Genomic DNA, 21,637 nt, shown 5'->3' on the forward strand with positions numbered 1-21,637 from the left:
TGATGCAGAGTGTGGTTTTGTACAGTCTCTCTTCTGATGCAGATGCTCTTCATTTCCACTGTTTTCATTATTCTCATCAATACATATTTTAATTTGCTCTGGTGCTCTTCACATAGAAAAGCTTTCCTTCTGTCTTTGATTTACCTCTGCAGATGTTGATATGTATCTTCAGGTATCTGAATTTATCCCATTTCTTCTCTCACTGTCATTTCAGCAAATGTCAGCATTACAGATGTACCCTCTAAAGAATCCAAGATTTCTGTGCAAGAGAAAGATGAGGAAACCGTGGTGCAGCCCAATCTCTATCACCTTTTGTGGTTATCAAAGCAAGTAGGTATTTAGAAAAGTGTGCCTTCATCCAACAATATGACAAATAGATGGACATATTCCTGGCCTGTATGTTCTTGCTTTGGTGCAGCAATATTGTGTTTTGGGAACTAACACAAGATTTTTTTCTCTTAGCTGTTTGAAAGTTTTGTCTGGCAGTCTCTGCTATCAGGATGACCCTCAGATGCATTGGAAAGTCTTTTCTTCCAGCCCAGCTGTTGAAGAAGGAGTCAGGACTCTTTGGCTGCAGTTCTTAAGGTTGTTTGTTATTTCTCATCTCTTCCATTCTTTCTCTGGCCTGCCGAGATCTGTTCAGCAGGTGAGCCAGAGGCACACTGCCCGCCTCCTGGGCTGGTGTTGTTTTTTATACTAAAACCTACGTATACTATATTTATAGTTATGTTCCAATACCTATCACCTATGTTAGACAGTCAGTTTCTACTCTAAACCAATCTAAAAGTGCCAACATCACCCACATCGTGGAGGTTAGAAAGAAGAAAGAAGAAGGACAGGACATGCCCAAATCCCTCCATCTTGGGACCCAGAACCTCCACTCTAAAAAGCCCCAAAATTCTACTCTTCACCCTGTGACAACTGCTGTTATGTGACTCAAACTTTTGTGACTTGTAATTCTTCATACAGAGTTGGTAGTTTGTTCCAAGGATCAGAATCACGTCACAGGTGCCTTCGGCTGCATGCCAGGGCTTCAGAGCCCCCTGCCTGGGGCTCGAGCCATCCTGAGCAGTCAGAGGAATGTCCTGGGTTCCAACAGCTCACAAGCATTTTGTCAATGCACCTTGCAAATGCTTTTGCTGACTGAAGCCACATTGTGGCTTTCCTTCAGAAATCAATGAAGAAAACACAAAGTGCCTTCTGAAAGCCTTCTGCTCGCTTCCAAATCCGCTTGCTGGCCAAGCACAAGCCTCAGGCTCATCCCCGATTCCCTCTGGGAGACAGGAGGTAATATTTTGCTGCAGCCAAAAGGTTATTAGAAAAAAGAATGGAAGTTGTTGCTGCTAGGTGCTGTTAGTTATAGTTTGCATGTGTTCCAGTTAAGTTGTTGGGTGTTGCTGTGAGCTGGAAAAAGGTGAGGGGTTGAACACCAGACCAAAGGGAAGTAAGAGAACAGGAGAGGGGACAGAAAAGTAGGCTGTTGGGAGAGAATATAAGTTCCTTAGTACCCAGCCAAAGGGGAAGGCGACAGGGATCGCCCAGGGCTGGATAAAGCAATAAAAAGCAGCATTTTGTTGGCTGCGTGTATGTTCGGCTCTCAGGAGAGACAGATGTTCGGCTCAGTTGAATCCTTACTAAGAAGAAGGATCTCTTTTGTTTTAATGTCTTTTTCTCCATTGAATTGTATCTAAGAGTTTATTTCTAACACCTCTCTCCCAGCAGCTCAGAGCCGCATTGCACAGCGCTTGCTGTGCGCCCGAGAGCACAAAGCAGGCTGGCCTGGTGGCCCTGAATATTTCTGCAGAGCACTCTGCATCTCACCCCTTTGCTGCGGCTCAGGGCAGACCTGCAGGATTGCAGGCGCTTCCTGCCAGAGCTGCGTGAGGCACTGGCTCCTGCAGATGTGCCCTGCCAAGCTGTGGCTGCCTGGCGCTGGCCTGGGTTTCCCCGGCAGAAGCGCCGTGCCTGAAGGCCGCTGCCCTGTGCTGCAGCCTGCCCAGCAGCCCGGCTCCCTGCCCCGCTGCCCAGAGTGCTGCACACACTGCTGCCCTTTCCCAGCAGCTGCAGGGCAGCCGGCAGAAGAGCAGCAATCCTCAGCCAGGCCAGCGGCCCTGGGCTGCCCTTGGCCTTTCTCTGCTCCTGGGCACGCTGCAGACGGCCAATGCCTCCAGCCTGGGCTGTGCCCAGCACGGCTTGGCTTCCCCTGGGCAGCAGCCGGCTGCCACCTGGGCTCTGAGAGCGCAGCATTCGCCCGCTGCCAGCAAGAGGCACCAGGGCCCGGCTGCTGCCATCTTGCAGCTCCAAGGGCCTCCTTCCAGCCCGCCTCTGCCCAGGCTCTGGCTGCTCCGGCCTCTGCCGGGGCTCTGCTGGGGCTCCAGCCCGGGCCAGCCCGGGCCCGCTCTCACCTCACAGCCGCTGCCAGCTCTGCACCACAGGACACCTTCCAGAGCAGCCTCTCTGGTCTTGCTGCTTTCTCACCTGAGCAAGGCTCTCCTCCAGCCACAGAGATTGCACTTGGGGATACAAATCCAAGGGGCAGCACCCCAAATGTTCTCCACTCACAGCTGAAGGCCTCAATCTGCACAGGATCTCTTGGCTGCCCCACTCCTCCTTTGCTCTTTCCTGCAAATGCCATTGCCCTTTCTGCCTCACCTAGAAATACCACAGCTAGGCTAAAACTGGCCCATGGGTTATGTTCAAAAGGCAGTGTGGTCTGGAGAGGATGAATGAAGAGCCTTCTCCATTTACAAACCATACCAAAGAAGCCCTAAGTGTGACTTGGCACCAGTAAAAAACAGCTGGTAATTCAGGATGTGACAGGTGAGTCATGCAATGATTGACTGTCACAATTAATAGACAAATATGATGCATATAGGTGAAGAAAACTATAAATCTGTAAAACCTATGTTGTACCCCCTGGCGTGGTTATCAAGGGACAGCTGGAGTTGGGACATCTGGGAGGGCTGGCTTGTCACTGGTGACATCTGACCGGCAATCAGGATTTGGAGAAGAGATCTCCACCACTGGACAGGGAAGAAGGGCTTGATGGAGAGAACTTTGGAGGGCTTAAAGGGTTAAAAAGGGAAAACCTCCATTGTGAGGGGGGCTGAGCACATGGCGGGGAAAATCTTTTGCTCCCAGCACCATAACCTTTTTTCTTTATTCAGTCTTCTGTTGTATTTTTGATAAGGTTTAATAAACCTTCCTAAACTAGGAAAAGTGAGTAGCTGTTTCTCACAAGAAGAAAATGCTGAGCTTTCTTAAAGGGGTCAGAAGGAGAGGAATCTTCCAAATGAGTTGATGTTTTATAAACTTTATTTAATAACAATCCTACTCTACAAATCTATACTATAAACCTACTCTATAAACCAAAACTACTCAACAATCCTATTCTAGAGTCCTACACTAGAATCCTACTCTAAGTTTCTCATGAAGATAAATCTTGATTGCTAGATTCTTCTCTCCTGCTTCTTCTTCTCCTTCTTGACGAAGTTGATGACTGGTGCCAGGATGGATGCTGGCTTGGCTGAAGTTACAAATGGATGCTGTCCAAAGGAAAAGAAACAAAACAACAAAACCCAATGAGCCATGACTTTCCAAGCTCAGTGCTTCACAGGCTCCATGAGGATTCCTCTGGTTCTCAGATTTAGAAAGAGGAACAATGGGACCATCTGCTCCTCAATCATCATGTGCAGGACCTTGCCATCACAGGCAAACCTGGCCCAGAATCCCATTCATCTGTTGATTCTGGTTTCTTCATCTTTTTGCCCTGCCAGTGCTCTAGAAATGGTGCTTTCTGTCCCTGAGATTTCCTCCTTTCAGGAAGCTGCAATGACTCCCACAGGTCCCTGCCTTTGAAAGGCAGGCACTGTGCTGATTTCCAGAGGGAGACAGAGCAGTGTCTGCCTTTGCATGCCCTGCCCCTCCTGTGCTGGATGGCCCCTTCCTTCCCAGCAGGGCCAGCCCAGGGGCACTGGGTGCTGCAGTTGCCTCTCTGCCACACAAGCTGGCAGTAACCCTGGCGCAGCTCCCTGTCTGCTTGAGCGTGCCAGGCAGCAGACGGGGCTGGCACAAGCCCCTCTCAGCTGTCCCTGTCTGCGTGCCAGCAACTCCTCAGGGTGGGCTGGGGGGCACAAACCAGGGCCCCTCAGGGGCTCCCAGGGAGCCCCCCACAGCCCCTCCTGCCCACAGCCAAATCTCTGATCGCTCGGCCGGGACTGGCTTCCTTGGGCTCCTCCAGCACTCTTTCATGTCTCTGTACCCTGCATTGCTCTACTTCAGTTCTTTTGCCATTAGATAAAATGGAACACCCCACCAAATTACAAAACAGGGCGACAGAAGCAGCCAGAAAACAGAGCACCTGTCCTCTCAGGAAATGAGGAGAGAGGTGGAGTTCTTCAGTTTTGTGAAGAACAGGCCCCAGGGAGACTTTCTTGCCACTTTGCAAGACTTCAGAGTGGCTTGGAAGAAAGTGGGGGACACCTTTTTTAACAGTTACAATAGGATGTGGGCGAATATTTTAAACACAATGGGGATCAAGTCAGAGTAGGTCTAAGGCAGAACTTGTTTACTCGGAGCATGGTGCCACCCTGGCACAGGTTGCCCCAAGAACTACAAGCTGTCCCTGCAACCATTCCAGGTCAGGTGGGAAAGGGCTCTGAGCAGTCTAATCTCTTTAAACATGTTCTTGCTCATTGCAGGACACTTGCCCCAGATGACCTTTACAGGGCCCTGCCAGCCCAGCCCAGCCTAGGATTCCTCAGCATTTTCATTTGAAGAGCACCAAGAGTGGAGGTGAGGAGGAAGGGGGCTCATCTGATGCCTTGGACTTGAGTGGAGGAGGAGCCCATCCCTCAGAGCCTGTTTCACCTGCAGCCCCTTTGCATTTTACCTTCAGCAGTTCCTCGGCAGACCAGCGCCGCGTCTCGTCTCTCTGCAGGCAGCAGCTCAGGAAGTCACACAGGGAAGGCGAGAATCGGTTGGGCTGCCGCAGCTGTGGTCTCTCCCCTCTGGCTGTCAGGATTTTAACCTGCAGAAAAAGGAAACATGAGGCTCCACCTGCTTCTTTCCCAACTCAAACTGCTCTCCCAGATCCCAGTGTTTAAGCTGCACTCTGCAGTGGCAGTTGCTGCCCTGGCAGAGACCCAGAGATGACTTTCCTTTAGCAACCAAAAACCCAAACCCCGATGCAGCCACAGCTTTTCCAACATTCTGCACATCTTGCCCTGGCAGCTGATTTCATGGACTGACCTAGTTAGAGGGAACTACATCAGCAATGCGAATGTCCTTCCCTGAGGATTCACCCCAGGATGACAGGCTTTCTGGAAGAGGGACTTTGCTATACTAACTGTACTATTTCCAAGGATTAGTACATGAAAGGAATTCCTGCAGTGCTTCTTGCTCCCTGAAGCACAACTGCCATAAAAGAAATCGAGCTTCTTGTCCTCTTCTAGAAAACAGTGGTAAGTGGAAGGAAAGAAAGGAAATCCACCAGGTATTCCTCAGGTAAGGAAACAAACATTGGGAATCTCATTTTCAACACAGGCACTTTAAGATGCATGCACAAATATATTGAGATGAAAGTGCCTGCTTGGGCACACAGCAGCCACCTGTAGCTCTGTCTCTCAGCTGCAAGTTTCAGCTTCTTTATGGGGCAAATGGAAACCTTTCCATGGTCAATTCAGAAGTGGTGCCATGCCTATGGTCACCCTCTGCTCATTTGAATACTCAAATCAATGCATTAATGGTGTGCCCATTGTGGAAAGTGTCGGGTAAGAAATGGGAGGCTTGGCAGGATCTCCATGAACGCAGGCTGCAGCCTGGTCTCCATAAAAATGCCCATGCCAATACTAACAGCTCTGTGCTGGTGGCACTGAAAGAGATGGTGACCAAAGAGACTTTGTCATTATCCTCTTCAACCCCGAGGAAAATGTCCAAGTCTAAAGCAGCAAACACACTGCCCTTGAGTTTGAATTATTATGGCAGCTTGCTTTCCTTTTCCCACACCAGCAGAGGTCACCCAGAGGGTTTGATCCTGTCCCTCTGCAGCTGTGCTCAGCCACTGGCCATGGTGGGGAGCTGGAGTCCTCACTGTCATTAGAGCTGTGCAGGCCAGGGATGGCCCTGCTCCTGTGGCAAAGAAACACAGCACCAGTGTCAACTGCCCACCTTGGAGCCCAGCCCAGGCACCTGGCTGCAAGCTGCTCAATTTGGTAAAGTACCAAGAAATAGCCAAGGGTTTGGCATACAATTCTAACTGCAGTCGGAGAAAAACACATCCTAAACTTCTCCAGGCCACCCAGACACAGGACTGAACAATGTACAGATGACTTGAAAGCCTGAAAGTTTCAAAGACCCACAGGATTTGGAAAAGATGCTACAGTATGGAGGAGAATTGATGTGCTGTGGTTAAAAAAGGAAAAAGAAAGCAGAACTACTTGGGCATTGCTTTGGTGGTTGTTTCTTTTTCCCTTTTTCTTTTTCTATAAAACTGCAACTGGGAAGACTCAACCTCCATTTTGAAGGATATTTCTCACACATCCAACCGTTCCACTGAAAAATTCTTGTCCTTCAGAAACAGAGCTCCAACAGGGTTTAAAAAGCAAATGAGAAATGTCAGGCATGGCTGGAGGCCAAAATGGCAGGTTTCTGAACTGGTTAGGTTTCTGAACTGCCACTTTCCTTCTGATGCAACCAAATCTACAGCAGATGCTGATGTGCTGCAGGGACATTTTTAGAAGGGGACCTTGGTGGAAGTGGTGCCAGCAGATGGCAATGGGATTTTGTCCAGGGGAACACAGAACATGGGACAGGTGAGAAAAACAGCGGGATCAGTGAGGATTTGCACCTTACCAAAACAGGGCTTGCATTCTTGTAAGGAACTTCTCGTTCCACCATCTGGATGCCCACGATTCCAAAAGACCATATGTCCACTTTGGGGCCATATGGTTGACCTGTCACCACTTCAGGCGCCATCCACCCAGAAGTGCTGGCCACGGAGCTCCGTCTGCTCTGCTCAGGCCTGAGCTGAGCAAAGAGGCCAAAGTCAGCTGTGGAGAAAACAACAAACCATGACAGCCAGCTCCAATTAGGAAACCAAGCAAAAGAATTCCCCACTCTCAGTCTAAGAATGTGCTGTTGAATCTCCTGGACAACTGTCCACGCTTAATTTCCTTGGGGCTTTAGCCAAGGAAGAATGGAACTGGCCACTTCGAAAAAAACCCAGGTTCTTTAACGCTGCTCACAGCAGTGGCCTTTATTCCCCTGAAGCTTTAGATTGTAGCTCCCTCCCCCTGGAAGGGACACACACAGAGAGCAACGCCACTCTAGACTGCTTGTGGTTCCTTGTCATACCTCTGTGCATATTGCAACCGTGTCCTCAGCTCACAGCGGGTGTCCCTGCACTGCCACCAGCACCATTTTTGGGGAGCTGCTGGCAGCCACTCAAAGCAGCCCCCCAGCCCACATGCCTGGAACGCTGCACCTGACCAAGAATATACTGACCCAGCTTGACAGAGCCGTCGGTTCTGAGAAGGATGTTCTCGCTCTTCACATCTTGGTGGATCACGTGGTTTGAGTGAAGAAAATTGAGTCCCCGCAGGCACTGAGAGAGAAAACGGAAAGAGGAGGGCAAAAATTAGTGATGTGATTTCATTGCACAAGAAAGGAAACAGCTCTAAAAGATTCCCTTTCCCCAGGGAATGGAGAGTAATGGCAGAACACAGCGCCACTGAGAGGAAGAGCTTGCTGCTCCAAGCCTTGCAGAGCAGGACCTTTCTGAGGAAAGGCATGTCAGCTTTTGAAAGAGCAGCAGCACCTGCTGTTGTAGACTGTCCCCTGCAAACCAGCCAGGATGACTGCTGCTGCAGAGGGTGTGCTTTCTCCATGCAGAAGACAAATGAGAGGTTTTGCCAAGAAAGAAAAGGTCCCTCCCTTGGTGCGATGGGGATCACTTTTGAGTGGGAGGCTGCATGACAAAGGTTTTCTTGCTGGCCTCAGCACAGGCTTGGAAGTATCACATCAGTCACCTCCCTGAAGCAAAGAGCATTTTGGCTGCACTACTATCCTTTTCAGCTGAGGACTGTGAGCAATGAGTCTCTCTTTGTTGCTTGTTTCAAATCCTGCCACCAGCACCTTTGCTTTTACAGGCAAGGAATGTGGTGAAGACAGGCTTGAGATCAATGTTTAGAGAGGCAAGGTGGAGAACAGCAAATACAAATACAAGAGGCAGAGCGAGAACACAACAGCAGGAGGTAAGAGTACAAGAACTGAGTACAGTGAGTGCAGGGACACTGGCAGGCCTTTCACTTGAGATGCTTTTGCTTGCCCATAGCATACCAGCAACACAGAAACAAAGCTTGGCACAGGACATCACTCCAGGTCTGAGCCCCTGTTTGCCAGACAATCCTGGCCAAGGCCTTGGAACACAGATGGGATTGCTTGAACCCCCTCCACCGACTGATGGCTGCCGTCTCATCTTCAGACAGGTAAGTCCTGCTGATGACATCGCTCAGAGTGCCTCCATCCATGTACTCCATCACGAGCCAGAATTGCTCATCCACAAAGTAGCTGAAAGAAGGAAATGAGCATGGAGATGAACATGCATGGCTAGGTTGTTTCCTTGACTGATTCTTGTTTCCAGGTCCCTTTGTGACAAGGCCAGGATCAAAGGATCTGACATTCCCTTTCAGCTGTGCATTGTTTGCAATCTGTGCAGTCTCAAGAAGAAAGGCACAGCTGTGAAAAAGGAGATGTCTTAAATAGCCAGCAAGTAAAAAATGCAGTTTAATAACAGATTAAAAACCTGTCACACTGTGTGTTTCTGGAAATGAGTGCTTGTCTTCCCAGCATGCAAAGCAATGGAAAAGAGTGGACGGAATCCAAGGGAAATCCATGTTAGTTTACCCGGACGTAAGACGACACTTGAAAAGAATCAAGCCCCAAAACAAAGTGGTGGCTGTGAACTGACAGGCTGTTGATTTAGCCTGTATATGACTGATCCAGGTTTTTGAATAATTTTCAAACTATGTGTGCCAGGGAAGACTCATGCAGACAAGATGCACTTTCTTCCCATCCACTGGAGGTGAAAAGAGCAATAATATTTAACCAATAATTTCAGCTCTGTTTTCTGCCAGTAACCAAAGTGGGCTTTTACCTTGCACCTTTGCAATATGTGAACAAACATTCACAACAACTCACCCGTCTAAATAGTTGACCAGGTTGGGATTCTCATTCATGTTCATGACCATGAGTTCATTGACTCTTAGCTGCTTCTTCCTCAGTGCTTGAAGGTTTATTTTCTTTATGGCCACCTAAAATGACATGGAAGATCAGTAACTTGAGAAGTTGGTGGCATGAGACCACAACACACATGCAGCGAGTGATTTTGCAATGACACAGCTGAGCTGTGCCCAACGGCCTTGTGATTAGGCACTGCAGGAATTAGGAACTGACATTCCAACAGCCCATTTCTCTGCTGCCTTGGGGGGCAGTTACAGGACACATGGCCACTGATGTTTTGCCTTGTCCACTTGGTAACAGTGGGGTGTCAACTATCAGCCCCCAACTTCCAAGCACACTCTCTGCTGCTTTGTTTGGGATTCAGAAGAAGTAATCCATGCCTTAATACTCTGTGGATACATCTTGCAAGGGCTATGGGCAGGGTTTAGGGCTTTTAGGGACGCCTTGCAGATCTCTCCCTAGGTGCAGTTCCCAAGTGCAGCACTGCAGGTGGCTAAGGAACTACCAGGAACTTTCAGATGTGTTTGCTGGCAGCCAGAAATGAGAATTCAGGACTCTGTAGCCCCAAAGAGCAGGGAGGTGCTCTAAGGCACCACCTTTGTGTGAGCAATGGAGAGCGAGTGAGCACGTCCTTCTCTGCAAGGAAGCGCTGCCCTCCGTGCCTTCCTTCCGGCAGCTGAGGAGGACAAAGTCTGTCCCAAATGTGTTTGCATGCTGGTACCACTCTGTGCTTCTTGTGCCTTTTCAGCACAGCTCTGCCCAAAGCTCCAGCCACAGCTCACACCAGAGAGGAAAGGCCTGGAGTGCAGCAGGGTCTGAGGGGGCTGTTGACATTCACCTCTTTTCCTGTGGCATTGGTAAGTGCTCTGACCACTTCTCCAAAAGTCCTAGAAACAAAAGAGCAGCAAAGAAAGGAGAAGCCATTTAGATCTTGCAGTGCAAGCCAGCCCACCCAGGAGATCTCTGCTGTAAATGCCAAAAACCTGCAGGATGCAGGAGGGCTCTGCCAGAAGGCAAATGATGCATTTTCCTCTCAAGGGCATGGGCCTGGGCCTGTTCCTGAAGCACTGGGGTTTACTGCCTCAGCTCAAAAACAGAGCTTCTTCTTTCATCTCGGGTTTCAGTTTCTAAACTGTGCAGTTTCTATCCTGACCACAAAGTATTTCCTTCAGCAAACTTTTGGAAAGAAATGCTCCGAGAACTTTATCTGACAGCTATCAGCTCTTTTAGGCAAGCAAGTTTCTTCCCCTTTTATTAGTGTGGCTGTATGATTTAGAGATATACAAAAATGCTAAGGAAATTAACACTCTTGAGAGACAAGGAGACCTTCCAGGTCCTGTTCCTTGATGCAGGCAGCATGGAGATGCCTCTGACAATGCTTTCTGAGCCCACTCACAAATTCTGAGCAGCACTGAGAGATGGGACAATCTATCCCCAGGGTCTCAACATGTTTGCAGCTTGCCTTACTTCACACTGGATAGATATTCCATCAGAAGAACACCTGGCCCATGGTTATGTAGAAGTAACTGCAGTTGAACTCACCCACTGCCAATATTTGCCAGTTCAGTGTATTTCATCGTGGGATTTTTGTTGTTAACTATTCTCTCTGAGGGAAACAAAATACAAGATGCTGACTTTAAAGCAGAGATCCCAGCTTCCAGGAGATACAAAAGGCAGCCCCACTGTCTGGGGCTCTGAACCCTTTGTGGTCAGCTGGCTAACAACAACAACAACAACCAGGCAGACAGCTCTGCAGCACAGGTGGCCAGCACAGAGACTGATTTTCTACAGCAGTTCCTGTAGGGAGTCCTAAATGTCCCTGTGCCACCAGACTGAGGAAAAACATTTGGTACGGCTGTGCTGACACGTGCACACAATACACACAGACAAGAAACACAGCAGACGTACTCAGCAGCTCCAGGGAGTCACCCTCGATCTCCTGCCGCTGAGCAGCAGCTGGGTCAGCACGGGAGGTGAGCAAACTGCCCTGGCTCCACTTCTCAGGTCGGGGAGCAAAGGCTCCTTTAGACAATGCTGCTGCTGCTGCAGCAGGCTTGGTGACAGAGCCCGTGTAGATCTGGGACAAGAAATGAGTTCATGTCACAAAGGTGGCTGGCAGACATTACCCTGAGAGCCCTTTCTGAAATGCAAGCCCTTAGGAAGGTGCTGTCAGCCACATGCAGGGCTCTTAAAATGGATTACTTGGATGTCCACTTCTCAAAGTGGATGGGTCAAAACCAAAGGCTACTTCTACTCGGGTTCATGGGCAGATTCATGTTTGGTTTTCATGGATTTTCAGAAAGATGACTGCCACAATGACCATTCCACTTCCTCTCAAGGATTCCTTTCCCCCTCCAGGGGCTGCAGACACACTTGTAGCTCCTTGCTCAAATGTTCTGCCTCCTCCCACTGTGCCCCCTTTTCTTGCACCATCTTCAGGTCATGCTTAACCTGTAGCACTTCTGGTGGGGATGGTACCTGTGCCTCACGCCAAACTTGGGGCTCTTCCTTGCCAGACGCTCGCTGGTAGTCTTCACAGGCTGGCTGGTAAGGTGTCAACACTTGCACCTCAAATCAAACAGAACAAAGCAGTCAGAGACTACAGCTTGTCCCTGTCAGCCAAGAGTCACTGACTGTGAGGAAAGGGAAAGAACAGATTGACAGGGGATACAGACAGCTCGTTTCAATCCTCCATCTGCGTCACCATGTTTCCCTGTAAAAACACCTGAAGAAACAGGCAGAGCAGGAACAGGCCAGCAGGAATCAATTTGGATGACAGCTGGCCAAAAGGCCAAAGGACAAGTGCCACTGTCCAGGTCAGCAGCTGAGATTCAGCACAGCAGGAAATGTCCTTCCCAGTGACTGTGACACACACTCCAGCAGGATGGCACTCAGAGGCATTGCCCCACTCCCTGCTGCTCTGCAGTGGAAAGGCAGGAAGGGCAGAAAGCACCAGTTTGGTGACTGCAGTGGCTGCATCCCTCTTCCACTCACTTGCTTTTGTAGAGCCTGAGCGAGCTGATTAACTTTCTCTCCAATGATTTTCATTTCTTCCCCCAGCCTCTTCTCCCTTGCGTCCATCCTAGCATGAACTTTCTGAAGCTCTGCGTCCATGTATTCCTTCATGGTCTCTAAAAAACAACAGAAGGGATGTTTCATGAGTGGAGTGGCTGCCACTCTTTCACTCACCTGGTTTTGTTGATCGCCTCTGTGCTGATGGAGATTCTCCTCTTGAATTCCTCTCATGTCGTCCTTGTTCCTCCTCTTCACTGCCATGATGGCACTCTGAGCTTCAGGCAGCTCTGCTTGTGGCTCTGCCTTGGTGTCCTGTACACACAAATGCAGAGCAAGTGACTGGGAGCTGCCTTCAGGCTCAGCTTTTTCCTCTTGCAGCCTCAAAATCCCATTTCTTCAGCCATTTCTTTCTGCTTCCCTACCCACCTCTGCTTCCAGTGCAAACCTCCTATCGCAGTGCTGATCTCTGCAGATCCCAGGGCTCTGTGCTTTCAGTGCCTGTGGCACTCCTGGCCTCCTCAGTCCCAAGAGCTCTGTTTAATATCCCTCTTCCTGCCCTTCCCTCTGTCCCCTGGCGAGTCAGGCTTACCTGGCCATTCTCCTGGGGCTCTTCCTCCTGCTGCCTGAGCTGCTCTTCCTGCTCTCGGGCTGGGAACAGCTCTCCCAGAGTCTGGCATGGCATCTCTGATGAAGCAACCTGCTCCTGCTCTTTCTCTAGAAGGACCTGCACAGAAAGCAAGAGAAGATGGGTTTCCACTTCCCATATGACATTTGTGGGCCAAGACTCAAAGACTGATGGGCCCACACGTTCCCAAAGCACTGTGCTGCTGCTCTGCTGGGCCATTCTCTGCCCGAGGGGAGGCACAGATTCCAAAGTGACCCTGGCACTACAATCAGGCTCCATCTGGCACCAAAGCTCCAACAGTCTCTCAGGCAGCTGACAGGGAAGGTGTGGCATTTCTCAAGGGTCTGGTGAGGGCCTCCCTCTGCTTCTGCCATGTCCTGTTTGTCTTTCAGTAGTGACTGACACCCAGCCCTGTCCCACAGCTCCATCCTGGCTCTGCAGGTGGCTTCCTGGGTGAGCTCACCCCTTGTGAGAGACACTTCTGGAATTCTCTTCACCACCTAAAACGTGGAATTCTTCCACCTCTCTAGGACAGGCAGAAAATGTAGGAATTAACTGGGGGCTTGAGGGAAGAAGAGGCTGGAGGAAGAAAACAGCTCTGAGGGGAAAAAAACACCATATCTGGAGGGGGAAACATCTCTGCCTGCTCAGAATCAGTCAATGGAACATGTCTCTAATCCTCTCCTGAAAGGGAGGCCTTAGGTGAGCTTTGCACCTCCAACTGCTTTGGACCAGAGCCAGGAAGATTCAATTCTGTAAAAGTTACATAGATAGATAGATAGATAGATAGATAGATAGATAGATAGACAGGTAGACAGATAGATCTCACTCTTAGACTCTCTCTTTACTGTCCTTTCTGTTGCTACACACATCAACACTCGGTAGCAGTGCACCAATCATCAGCAATCCTGAATTTGCTCTCCTGTTGCTTCAATAAACCCCACTCTTGGGGAATCTAGAGCGTGTAGGTCCTTATGGAATGTGATCAGACCCCAGAGCATTGCACTGGGAACTGCACTCTTTGTGCATTTGTGCTCGGACAAGTTCTTCTCTTGGATTCCAACACAGTGATGGTGCTAAAGGGCTGTAACCAGAAATTCAGCCCAGCCCCCTCCCAGCTCCTCTGATCAGCTGGAAAGGAAGGGCATTGATTTCCTGCTCACTTCCAAAAAACAAGAAAAACTGGTTCCATGCGCTGCAAAACGACAGAGATCCTGTTAACATGAACGTGAAGCACAATGCCCTAGTGACTAGCTGAGCCCAAGAAAAGTTCCTCCTACACGACGGCCAGAACCACAAACTCTGTATTAACATGCAAAAATACTGCATCATTAAGAACTGCCAACTTGTAAAGTAACATTACGCCAGAATTTTTACTAGTGCTGGAAAAGAGCAAGAAAAATGGAACACAATGAACAAAATCATCTCCTTCAGCTTCCAAAACACAAAAGACAGCTGGCCCAAAAAACCTTGTAGAACTGCAGAATGACTCAAGAAACCTGCAGAGCACTTGCACAAGGCAAAGACACCTTTCCAAAAGGGAAAACAAACCAACAAAGGCCTGGCACCTGCAGCGCTACCACGCGTGCCCTCGGCCCCAGCGCTGCAGAAGGCCAGAGACAGAGCTTCCCTGAGCCAAGCAGCCAGATGCTCAAGCACAGGCAGCAGCCCTTTGGGGCCTCAACAGCACAGCTGAAAGGCCATGTGCTGCTGGCACTGCCTGCAGGAAATGGCCAGCTCCTGGCAGCACTCCAGCACTCAGCATCCTCAGCCAGCACCAGCAAGCGCTTCCAAACTTGCAGCTCTGCCTGCACTAAAGGCAGCACCAGCCAGCACTGGCACTTACTGGCTCGCAATCCTCAGGCTCTGCTGGGACCAGGGATGGAGGCTTGCGCTCATCTCCCTCCATTTGCTCCTCGCTGGCTTCTTCTCCAGGAGCAGAGGGAGCCAGGGCAGAGACGGCTGTTGCTCCAGTCATCTGTGGCAAGAGAGAAGCGTGAGGGACAGGCCCTGACCTATCAATCACAACCTCCTTTCTTTTCAGATCTAGCCCCACATCTTCTGAGGAGAAACCACAACATTTCCTAGCCACGGCATTCTAAGTCACACCGACCAAATTCCAATGGGCCAAGTCAACAGAACTCTAGATGCAGAAGAAGTTGATCTTCCTCCCTGGCTGCTAGCAGCAAGCAACGTTGCTGTCTCTGCCAAATGAAGCTTGTAGATCTTGAAAGCTCAGAAATGGCAAAGGACGAAAGAGACAGCAAGGCCTTTGCTATTGCTGCTGCAGACGTGGAAAACGACAACGGGATCACAATCTCATCCGGTGCTGCAAAACAGCAGGAAACCTTGTGCAGAAGCATCTTTGCTTGCTGGAGAAAGGAGAAAAGGAGCAGGGCTTCCTCTCCCAACAAAACCACAAGCCAAAAACCCACAAGATGCAAGTGTCACCCACTCCAGTGCCTAAAGCACTTGCATGCACTGAGGGCATCTTTGGTCAAGAAACGGCCCTTGTGCTGAGCACTGTCATGGAGGGACTGGTGGCAGTCTGCCTGAAGGTCCCTCACCAGCCTCTCGTTGTCCAGGCTGAAGCTCCCTCAGCACCTCCTCCCTGGGCTGGTGCTGCACAGCCTTGCCCAGCTCCCGTCTCCTTCTCTGCACACGCTGCAGCCCCTCAAGGGCTTTCTGCTTCCCAGGGGCCCTCAGCTGCACTCAGCACTCCAGCTGCGGCCGCAGCGCTGCCCAGCACAGGGCCACGCTGCCTGCCCTGCTCCTGCTGCCCCACTGCTGCTGACACAGGCCACCATGCCCTTGGCCTTCTTGCCCACCTGCCCACAGGCTGCCTCTTCTTCAGCTGCTCTTGGCCAGCAGCTGCCCAGCCACAAAGTTGCCCAATGCACGTCAAAGACAGCATGCCCCATTTCTAGATCTCCTTCCTCTTCTGAGCCACACAAGACAGCGCTCAAGCACTTGCAGCTTCACCCCCACTCCAGCCTCCAAGGCACCTGCCAAAGCTGCAGACTTCATCACCAAATGCATCAAGAGAAACCGGCCCCTGCTGCTTTTGGCCTCACAAGAAGGCTTCACAACTACGCACTTCCTTTCTTTGCCCACACGGGACAACGATGGGCTCCCACAGCTTCATGGACAACACAATCATCTCCCTGCAGCTTCCCAAAAGCCAAAAGACAGCAGGCCCAAAAACCTTGTAGAACTGCAGAATGACTCAAGAAACCTGCAGAGCACTTGCACAAGGCAAAGACACCTTTCCAAAAAGGGAAAACAAACCAACAAAGGCCTGGCACCTCCAGCGCTACCACGCGTGCCCTCGGCCCCAGCGCTGCAGAAGGCCAGAGACAGAGCTTCCCTGAGCCAAGCAGCCAGATGCTCAAGCACAGGCAGCAGCCCTTTGGGGCCTCAACAGCACAGCTGGAAGGCCATGTGCTGCTGGCACTGCCTGCAGGAAATGGCCAGCTCCTGGCAGCACTCCAGCACTCAGCATCCTCAGCCAGCACCAGCAAGCGCTGGCCGCTCCCAAACTTGCAGCTCGGCCTGCACTAAAGGCAGCACCAGCCAGCACTGGCACTTACTGGCTCGCAATCCTCAGGCTCTGCTGGGACCAGTGATAGAGCCTTGCGCTCATCTCCCTCCATTTGCTCCTCGCTGGCTTCTTCTCCAGGAGCAGAGGGAGCCAGGGCAGAGACGGCTGTCGCTCCAGTCATCTGTGGCAAGAGAGAAGCGTGAGGGACAGGCCCTGACCTATCATTCACAGCCTCCTTTCTTTTCACATCTAGCCCCACATCTTCTGAGGAGAAACCACAACATTTCCTAGCCACGGCATTCTAAGTCACACCGACCAAATTCAAATGGGCCAAGTCAACAGAACTCTAGATGCAGATGAAGTTGATCTTCCTCCCTGGCTGCTAGCAGCAAGCAACGTTGCTGTCTCTGCCAAATGAAGCTTGTAGATCTTGAAAGCTCAGAAATGGCAAAGGAGGAAAGAGACAGCAAGGCCTTTGCTATTGCTGCTGCAGACGTGGAAAACGACAACGGGATCACAATCTCATCCGGTGCTGCAAAACAGCAGGAAACCTTGTGCAGAAGCATCTTTGCTTGCTGGACAAAGGAGAAAATGAGCAGGGCTTCCTCTCCCAACAAAACCACAAGCCAAAAACCCACAAGATGCAAGTGTCACCCACTCCAGTGCCTAAAGCACTTGCATGCACTGAGGGCATCTTTGGTCAAGAAACGGCCCTTGTGCTGAGCACTGTCATGGAGGGACTGGTGGCAGTCTGCCTGAAGGTCCCTCAGCAGCCTCTCGTTGTCCAGGCTGAAGCTCCCTCAGCACCTCCTCCCTGGGCTGGTGCTGCACAGCCTTGCCCAGCTCCCGTGTCCTTCTCTGCACACGCTGCAGCCCCTCAAGGGCTTTCTGCTTCCCAGGGGCCCTCAGCTGCACTCAGCACTCCAGCTGCGGCCGCAGCGCTGCCCAGCACAGGGCCACACTGCCTGCCCTGCTCCTGCTGCCCCACTGCTGCTGACACAGGCCACCATGCCCTTGGCCTTCTTGCCCACCTGCCCACAGGCTGCCTCTTCTTCAGCTGCTCTTGGCCAGCAGCTGCCCAGCCACAAAGTTGCCCATTGCACGTCAAAGACAGCATGCCCCATTTCTAGATCTCCTTCCTCTTCTGAGCCACACAAGACAGCACTCAAGCACTTGCAGCTTCACCCCCACTCCAGCCTCCAAGGCACCTGCCAAAGCTGCAGACTTCATCACCAAATGCATCAAGAGAAACCGGCCCCTGCTGCTTTTGGCCTCACAAGAAGGCTTCACAACTACGCGCTTCCTTTCTTTGCCCACACGGGACAAGGATGGGCTCCCACAGCTTCATGGACAACACAATCATCTCCCTGCAGCTTCCCAAAAGCCAAAAGACAGCAGGCCCAAAAAACCTTGTAGAACTGCAGAATGACTCAAGAAACCTGCAGAGCACTTGCACAAGGCAAAGACACCTTTCCAAAAAGGGAAAACAAACCAACAAAGGCCTGGCACCTGCAGCGCTGCCACGCGTGCCCTCGGCCCCAGCGCTGCAGAAGGCCAGAGACAGAGCTTCCCTGAGCCAAGCAGCCAGATGCTCAAGCACAGGCAGCAGCCCTTTGGGGCCTCAACAGCACAGCTGGAAGGCCATGTGCTGCTGGCACTGCCTGCAGGAAATGGCCAGCTCCTGGCAGCACTCCAGCACTCAGCATCCTCAGCCAGCACCAGCAAGCGCTGGCCGCTCCCAAACTTGCAGCTCTGCCTGCACTAAAGGCAGCACCAGCCAGCACTGGCACTTACTGGCTCGCAATCCTCAGGCTCTGCTGGGACCAGGGATGGAGCCTTGCGCTCATCTCCCTCCCTTTGCTCCTCGCTGGCTTCTTCTCCAGGAGCAGAGGGAGCCAGGGCAGAGACGGCTGTCGCTCCAGTCATCTGTGGCAAGAGAGAAGCGTGAGGGACAGGCCCTGACCTATCAATCACAACCTCCTTTCTTTTCAGATCTAGCCCCACATCTTCTGAGGAGAAACCACAACATTTCCTAGCCACGGCATTCTAAGTCACACCGACCAAATTCCAATGGGCCAAGTCAACAGAACTCTAGATGCAGAAGAAGTTGATCTTCCTCCCTGGCTGCTAGCAGCAAGCAACGTTGCTGTCTCTGCCCAATGAAGCTTGTAGATCTTGAAAGCTCAGAAATGGCAAAGGAGGAAAGAGACAGCAAGGCCTTTGCTATTGCTGCTGCAGACGTGGAAAACGACAACGGGATCACAATCTCATCCGGTGCTGCAAAATAGCAGGAAACCTTGTGCAGAAGCATCTTTGCTTGCTGGACAAAGGAGAAAATGAGCAGGGCTTCCTCTCCCAACAAAACCACAAGCCAAAAACCCACAAGATGCAAGTGTCACCCACTCCAGTGCCTAAAGCACTTGCATGCACTGAGGGCATCTTTGGTCAAGAAACGGCCCTTGTGCTGAGCACTGTCATGGAGGGACTGGTGGCAGTCTGCCTGAAGGTCCCTCACCAGCCTCCCGTTGTCCAGGCTGAAGCTCCCTCAGCACCTCCTCCCTGGGCTGGTGCTGCACAGCCTTGCCCAGCTCCCGTCTCCTTCTCTGCACACGCTGCAGCCCCTCAAGGGCTTTCTGCTTCCCAGGGGCCCTCAGCTGCACTCAGCACTCCAGCTGCGGCCGCAGCGCTGCCCAGCACAGGGCCACGCTGCCTGCCCTGCTCCTGCTGCCCCACTGCTGCTGACACAGGCCACCATGCCCTTGGCCTTCTTGCCCACCTGCCCACAGGCTGCCTCTTCTTCAGCTGCTCTTGGCCAGCAGCTGCCCAGCCACAAAGTTGCCCATTGCACGTCAAAGACAGCATGCCCCATTTCTAGATCTCCTTCCTCTTCTGAGCCACACAAGACAGCGCTCAAGCACTTGCAGCTTCATCCCCACTCCAGCCTCCAAGGCACCTGCCAAAGCTGCAGACTTCATCACCAAATGCATCAAGAGAAACCGGCCCCTGCTGCTTTTGGCCTCACAAGAAGGCTTCACAACTACGCGCTTCCTTGCTTTGCCCACACGGGACAAGGATGGGCTCCCACAGCTTCATGGACAACACAATCATCTCCCTGCAGCTTCCCAAAAGCCAAAAGACAGCTGGCCCAAAAAACCTTGTAGAACTGCAGAATGACTCAAGAAACCTGCAGAGCACTTGCACAAGGCAAAGCCACCTTTCCAAAAAGGGGAAACAAACCAACAAAGGCCTGGCACCTGCAGCGCTACCACGCGTGCCCTCGGCCCCAGCGCTGCAGAAGGCCAGAGACAGAGCTTCCCTGAGCCAAGCAGCCAGATGCTCAAGCACAGGCAGCAGCCCTTTGGGGCCTCAACAGCACAGCTGGAAGGCCATGTGCTGCTGGCACTGCCTGCAGGAAATGGCCAGCTCCTGGCAGCACTCCAGCACTCAGCATCCTCAGCCAGCACCAGCAAGCGCTGGCCGCTCCCAAACTTGCAGCTCTGCCTGCACTATAGGCAGCACCAGCCACAACTGGCACTTACTGCCTCGGCATATTCAGGCTCTGCTGTGACCACAGTGTGATGGTTGTGATCGTCTTGCTGCTCTCTGGCTTCTTCTCCAGGAGCAGAGGTAGTTGGGGGAGAGACCGCTGGTGGTTTTGTCCTCTGTGGCAAGAGAGAAGCACGAGGGAGAGGTCGTTACCTATTGTTTCTAATCTCATTCGTCCTCAAATCTACAGTCATATCTTCTATGCAGAACTCATCAACTTTCTTAGGAATGGGATTCTGAGTTGCTCCAACCAGATTAAATTGGGCCAGTTCAACAGAACTCTACATGGCTATGAATTCAGTATTCCTGCCTGGCTGCTAGCAGCATGCCCATTTTTCTCAGCAAAACGGAGCTTGTATTTCTTGAAAGCTCAGAAACGACAAAGGAGGGAAGAGACAGCAACGTCTTTGCTGTTGCTGCTGCAGCCATGGAAAACTACAACTGGATCAGAATTCCATCCTGTGCAGCAAACGGGCAGGATAGGTTGTGCAGAAGCATCTTTGCTTTCTAGAAAAGCAGAAAATGAACAGGGGTTCTTGTCCTAGGAGACCAAAAACCCACAGGATGGAATTGTCACCCACTCCAGTGTCTAAAGCACTTGCATGCAATGAGGGGATGTTTGGCAGGGAAACAGCCCTTGTGGTGAGCACTGGCCCTCTACACTCTACTGCCCCTGGCCAAGCTCACAGCTCGCTCTACAATTCTAAAACACCAGCAACATCAAATCTTCCTTTCTCACTCACCTCAGGATCAGCACGGGTGAGTACATGCTTCACGTGACCTGTAGTGGGCAGGAGAAATGAACCAATGCTGTGAGAACACTGCCTGGGCTGCTGCATCCCACAGAACAAGTCAACACAAACAGAGATGATTTTCCCTTTCACAACAGCCCTCCAGGAGACACATTTCATTCCCACAGCCAGCAAGAGATCAGGACAACATTCCTGGTTGTGCCTACACTTTGGCCTGTTTAGCCAGTAAATGAATACAAACTTGATCCAGAAAATGCAAATTCTTTTTTAACACTCAATGCTCCTGTTCTACCAAACCCATAAAACAGCTTCTAAAACCCTCTCCTTCAGGTACATTTTTTTTAAAATCAGTTGCATGCACTAATTCTCGTTTACTTGCTGGAAACAGTTGCCCAGAAAAGCTTGCCCAAAATTCACTGAGCTGTGGCAGTTCTACTGTGAAACAGCACAGCAGCAGCTCCAGGCTTCAGGAGCAGACACTCACTGCTTTGGAGTTTGCATTTCCTTGCAAAGGGAATTGCTATTTTAGCACTCAGTAAAGGCTCAAGTTAGACAGTCAAATCCTTTCATGAGAAAATTTACAAAGAAAGCAGCCTTCCCTGAATTCTGGGAACAACTGCAGAGTTTTAGAAGGCCTTCCAAGAAGGTCTCCCAGGCTACATTTTCAAAGCTGTCTTGCTTGTGCCAGCAAACGGAGGAAGTGACAGACTCTGCTGCCACAGACTCTCCCGTGGAGGGAACAGAACCCCTGCAGCTGCCCTTGCAAATGCTGCCCCTGTGGCTACAGACACTCCCTTTTGAGCTGAACCTGTTGACAGCAGCTTTACCAAACCAGGGGCATCCTCACGCTCTTTCTGTTTCTAAATCAACTGAGTTCCTAAGAAAGAGCAGGAAGACATCCAATAGCCAGCTTAGGTT

At 51.1% G+C, this 21,637-nt stretch overlaps 1 protein-coding gene across 2 annotated transcripts; it reads right to left on the reverse strand.

Moving 5' to 3' along the window:
- Positions 1-3,334: 3,334 nt before the first annotated feature.
- On the reverse strand, positions 3,335-21,093 carry LOC119696140 (serine/threonine-protein kinase PAK 3-like). Of its 2 annotated transcripts, XM_038125769.1 has the most exons (16): positions 20,711-21,093; positions 19,961-20,083; positions 18,216-18,347; positions 12,845-12,979; positions 12,235-12,567; positions 11,719-11,808; positions 11,149-11,317; positions 10,783-10,846; positions 10,079-10,127; positions 9,199-9,311; positions 8,455-8,568; positions 8,028-8,031; positions 7,504-7,603; positions 6,853-7,049; positions 4,892-5,029; positions 3,335-3,517 (listed from the first exon to the last, which is right to left on the reverse strand). In XM_038125769.1, exons 1-16 carry the CDS (start codon positions 20,876-20,878, stop codon positions 3,428-3,430), a joined length of 2,019 nt encoding a protein of 672 aa, XP_037981697.1. In that variant the 5' UTR covers positions 20,879-21,093; the 3' UTR covers positions 3,335-3,427. The 2 variants fall into 2 exon arrangements, with proteins under 2 accessions (XP_037981697.1, XP_037981698.1); XM_038125770.1 differs by lacking the exons at positions 18,216-18,347; positions 19,961-20,083; positions 20,711-21,093 and adding an exon at positions 14,727-15,946.
- Positions 21,094-21,637: the final 544 nt, after the last annotated feature.

The sequence above is a fragment of the Motacilla alba genome, chromosome Z (assembly GCF_015832195.1).
Source record: "Motacilla alba alba isolate MOTALB_02 chromosome Z, Motacilla_alba_V1.0_pri, whole genome shotgun sequence".
Classification (NCBI taxonomy): Eukaryota; Metazoa; Chordata; class Aves; order Passeriformes; family Motacillidae; genus Motacilla; species Motacilla alba.

What these genes read in the sequence shown, in the direction of transcription:
- LOC119696140 (XM_038125769.1), bottom strand. Translation starts at nt 20,878, where the DNA reads ATGAAATGTGTCTCCTGGAGGGCTGTTGTGAAAGGGAAAATCATCTCT. An exon ending in AGCCTGAGGATTGCGAGCCA is followed by an intron (nt 12,980 to 18,215) that starts GTAAGTGCCAGT and finishes CTTTCTGTGCAG; the next exon opens with GTCCTTCTAGAGAAAGAGCA. An exon ending in TGACTCCCTGGAGCTGCTGA is followed by an intron (nt 10,847 to 11,148) that starts GTACGTCTGCTG and finishes TGTTTCCCTCAG; the next exon opens with AGAGAATAGTTAACAACAAA.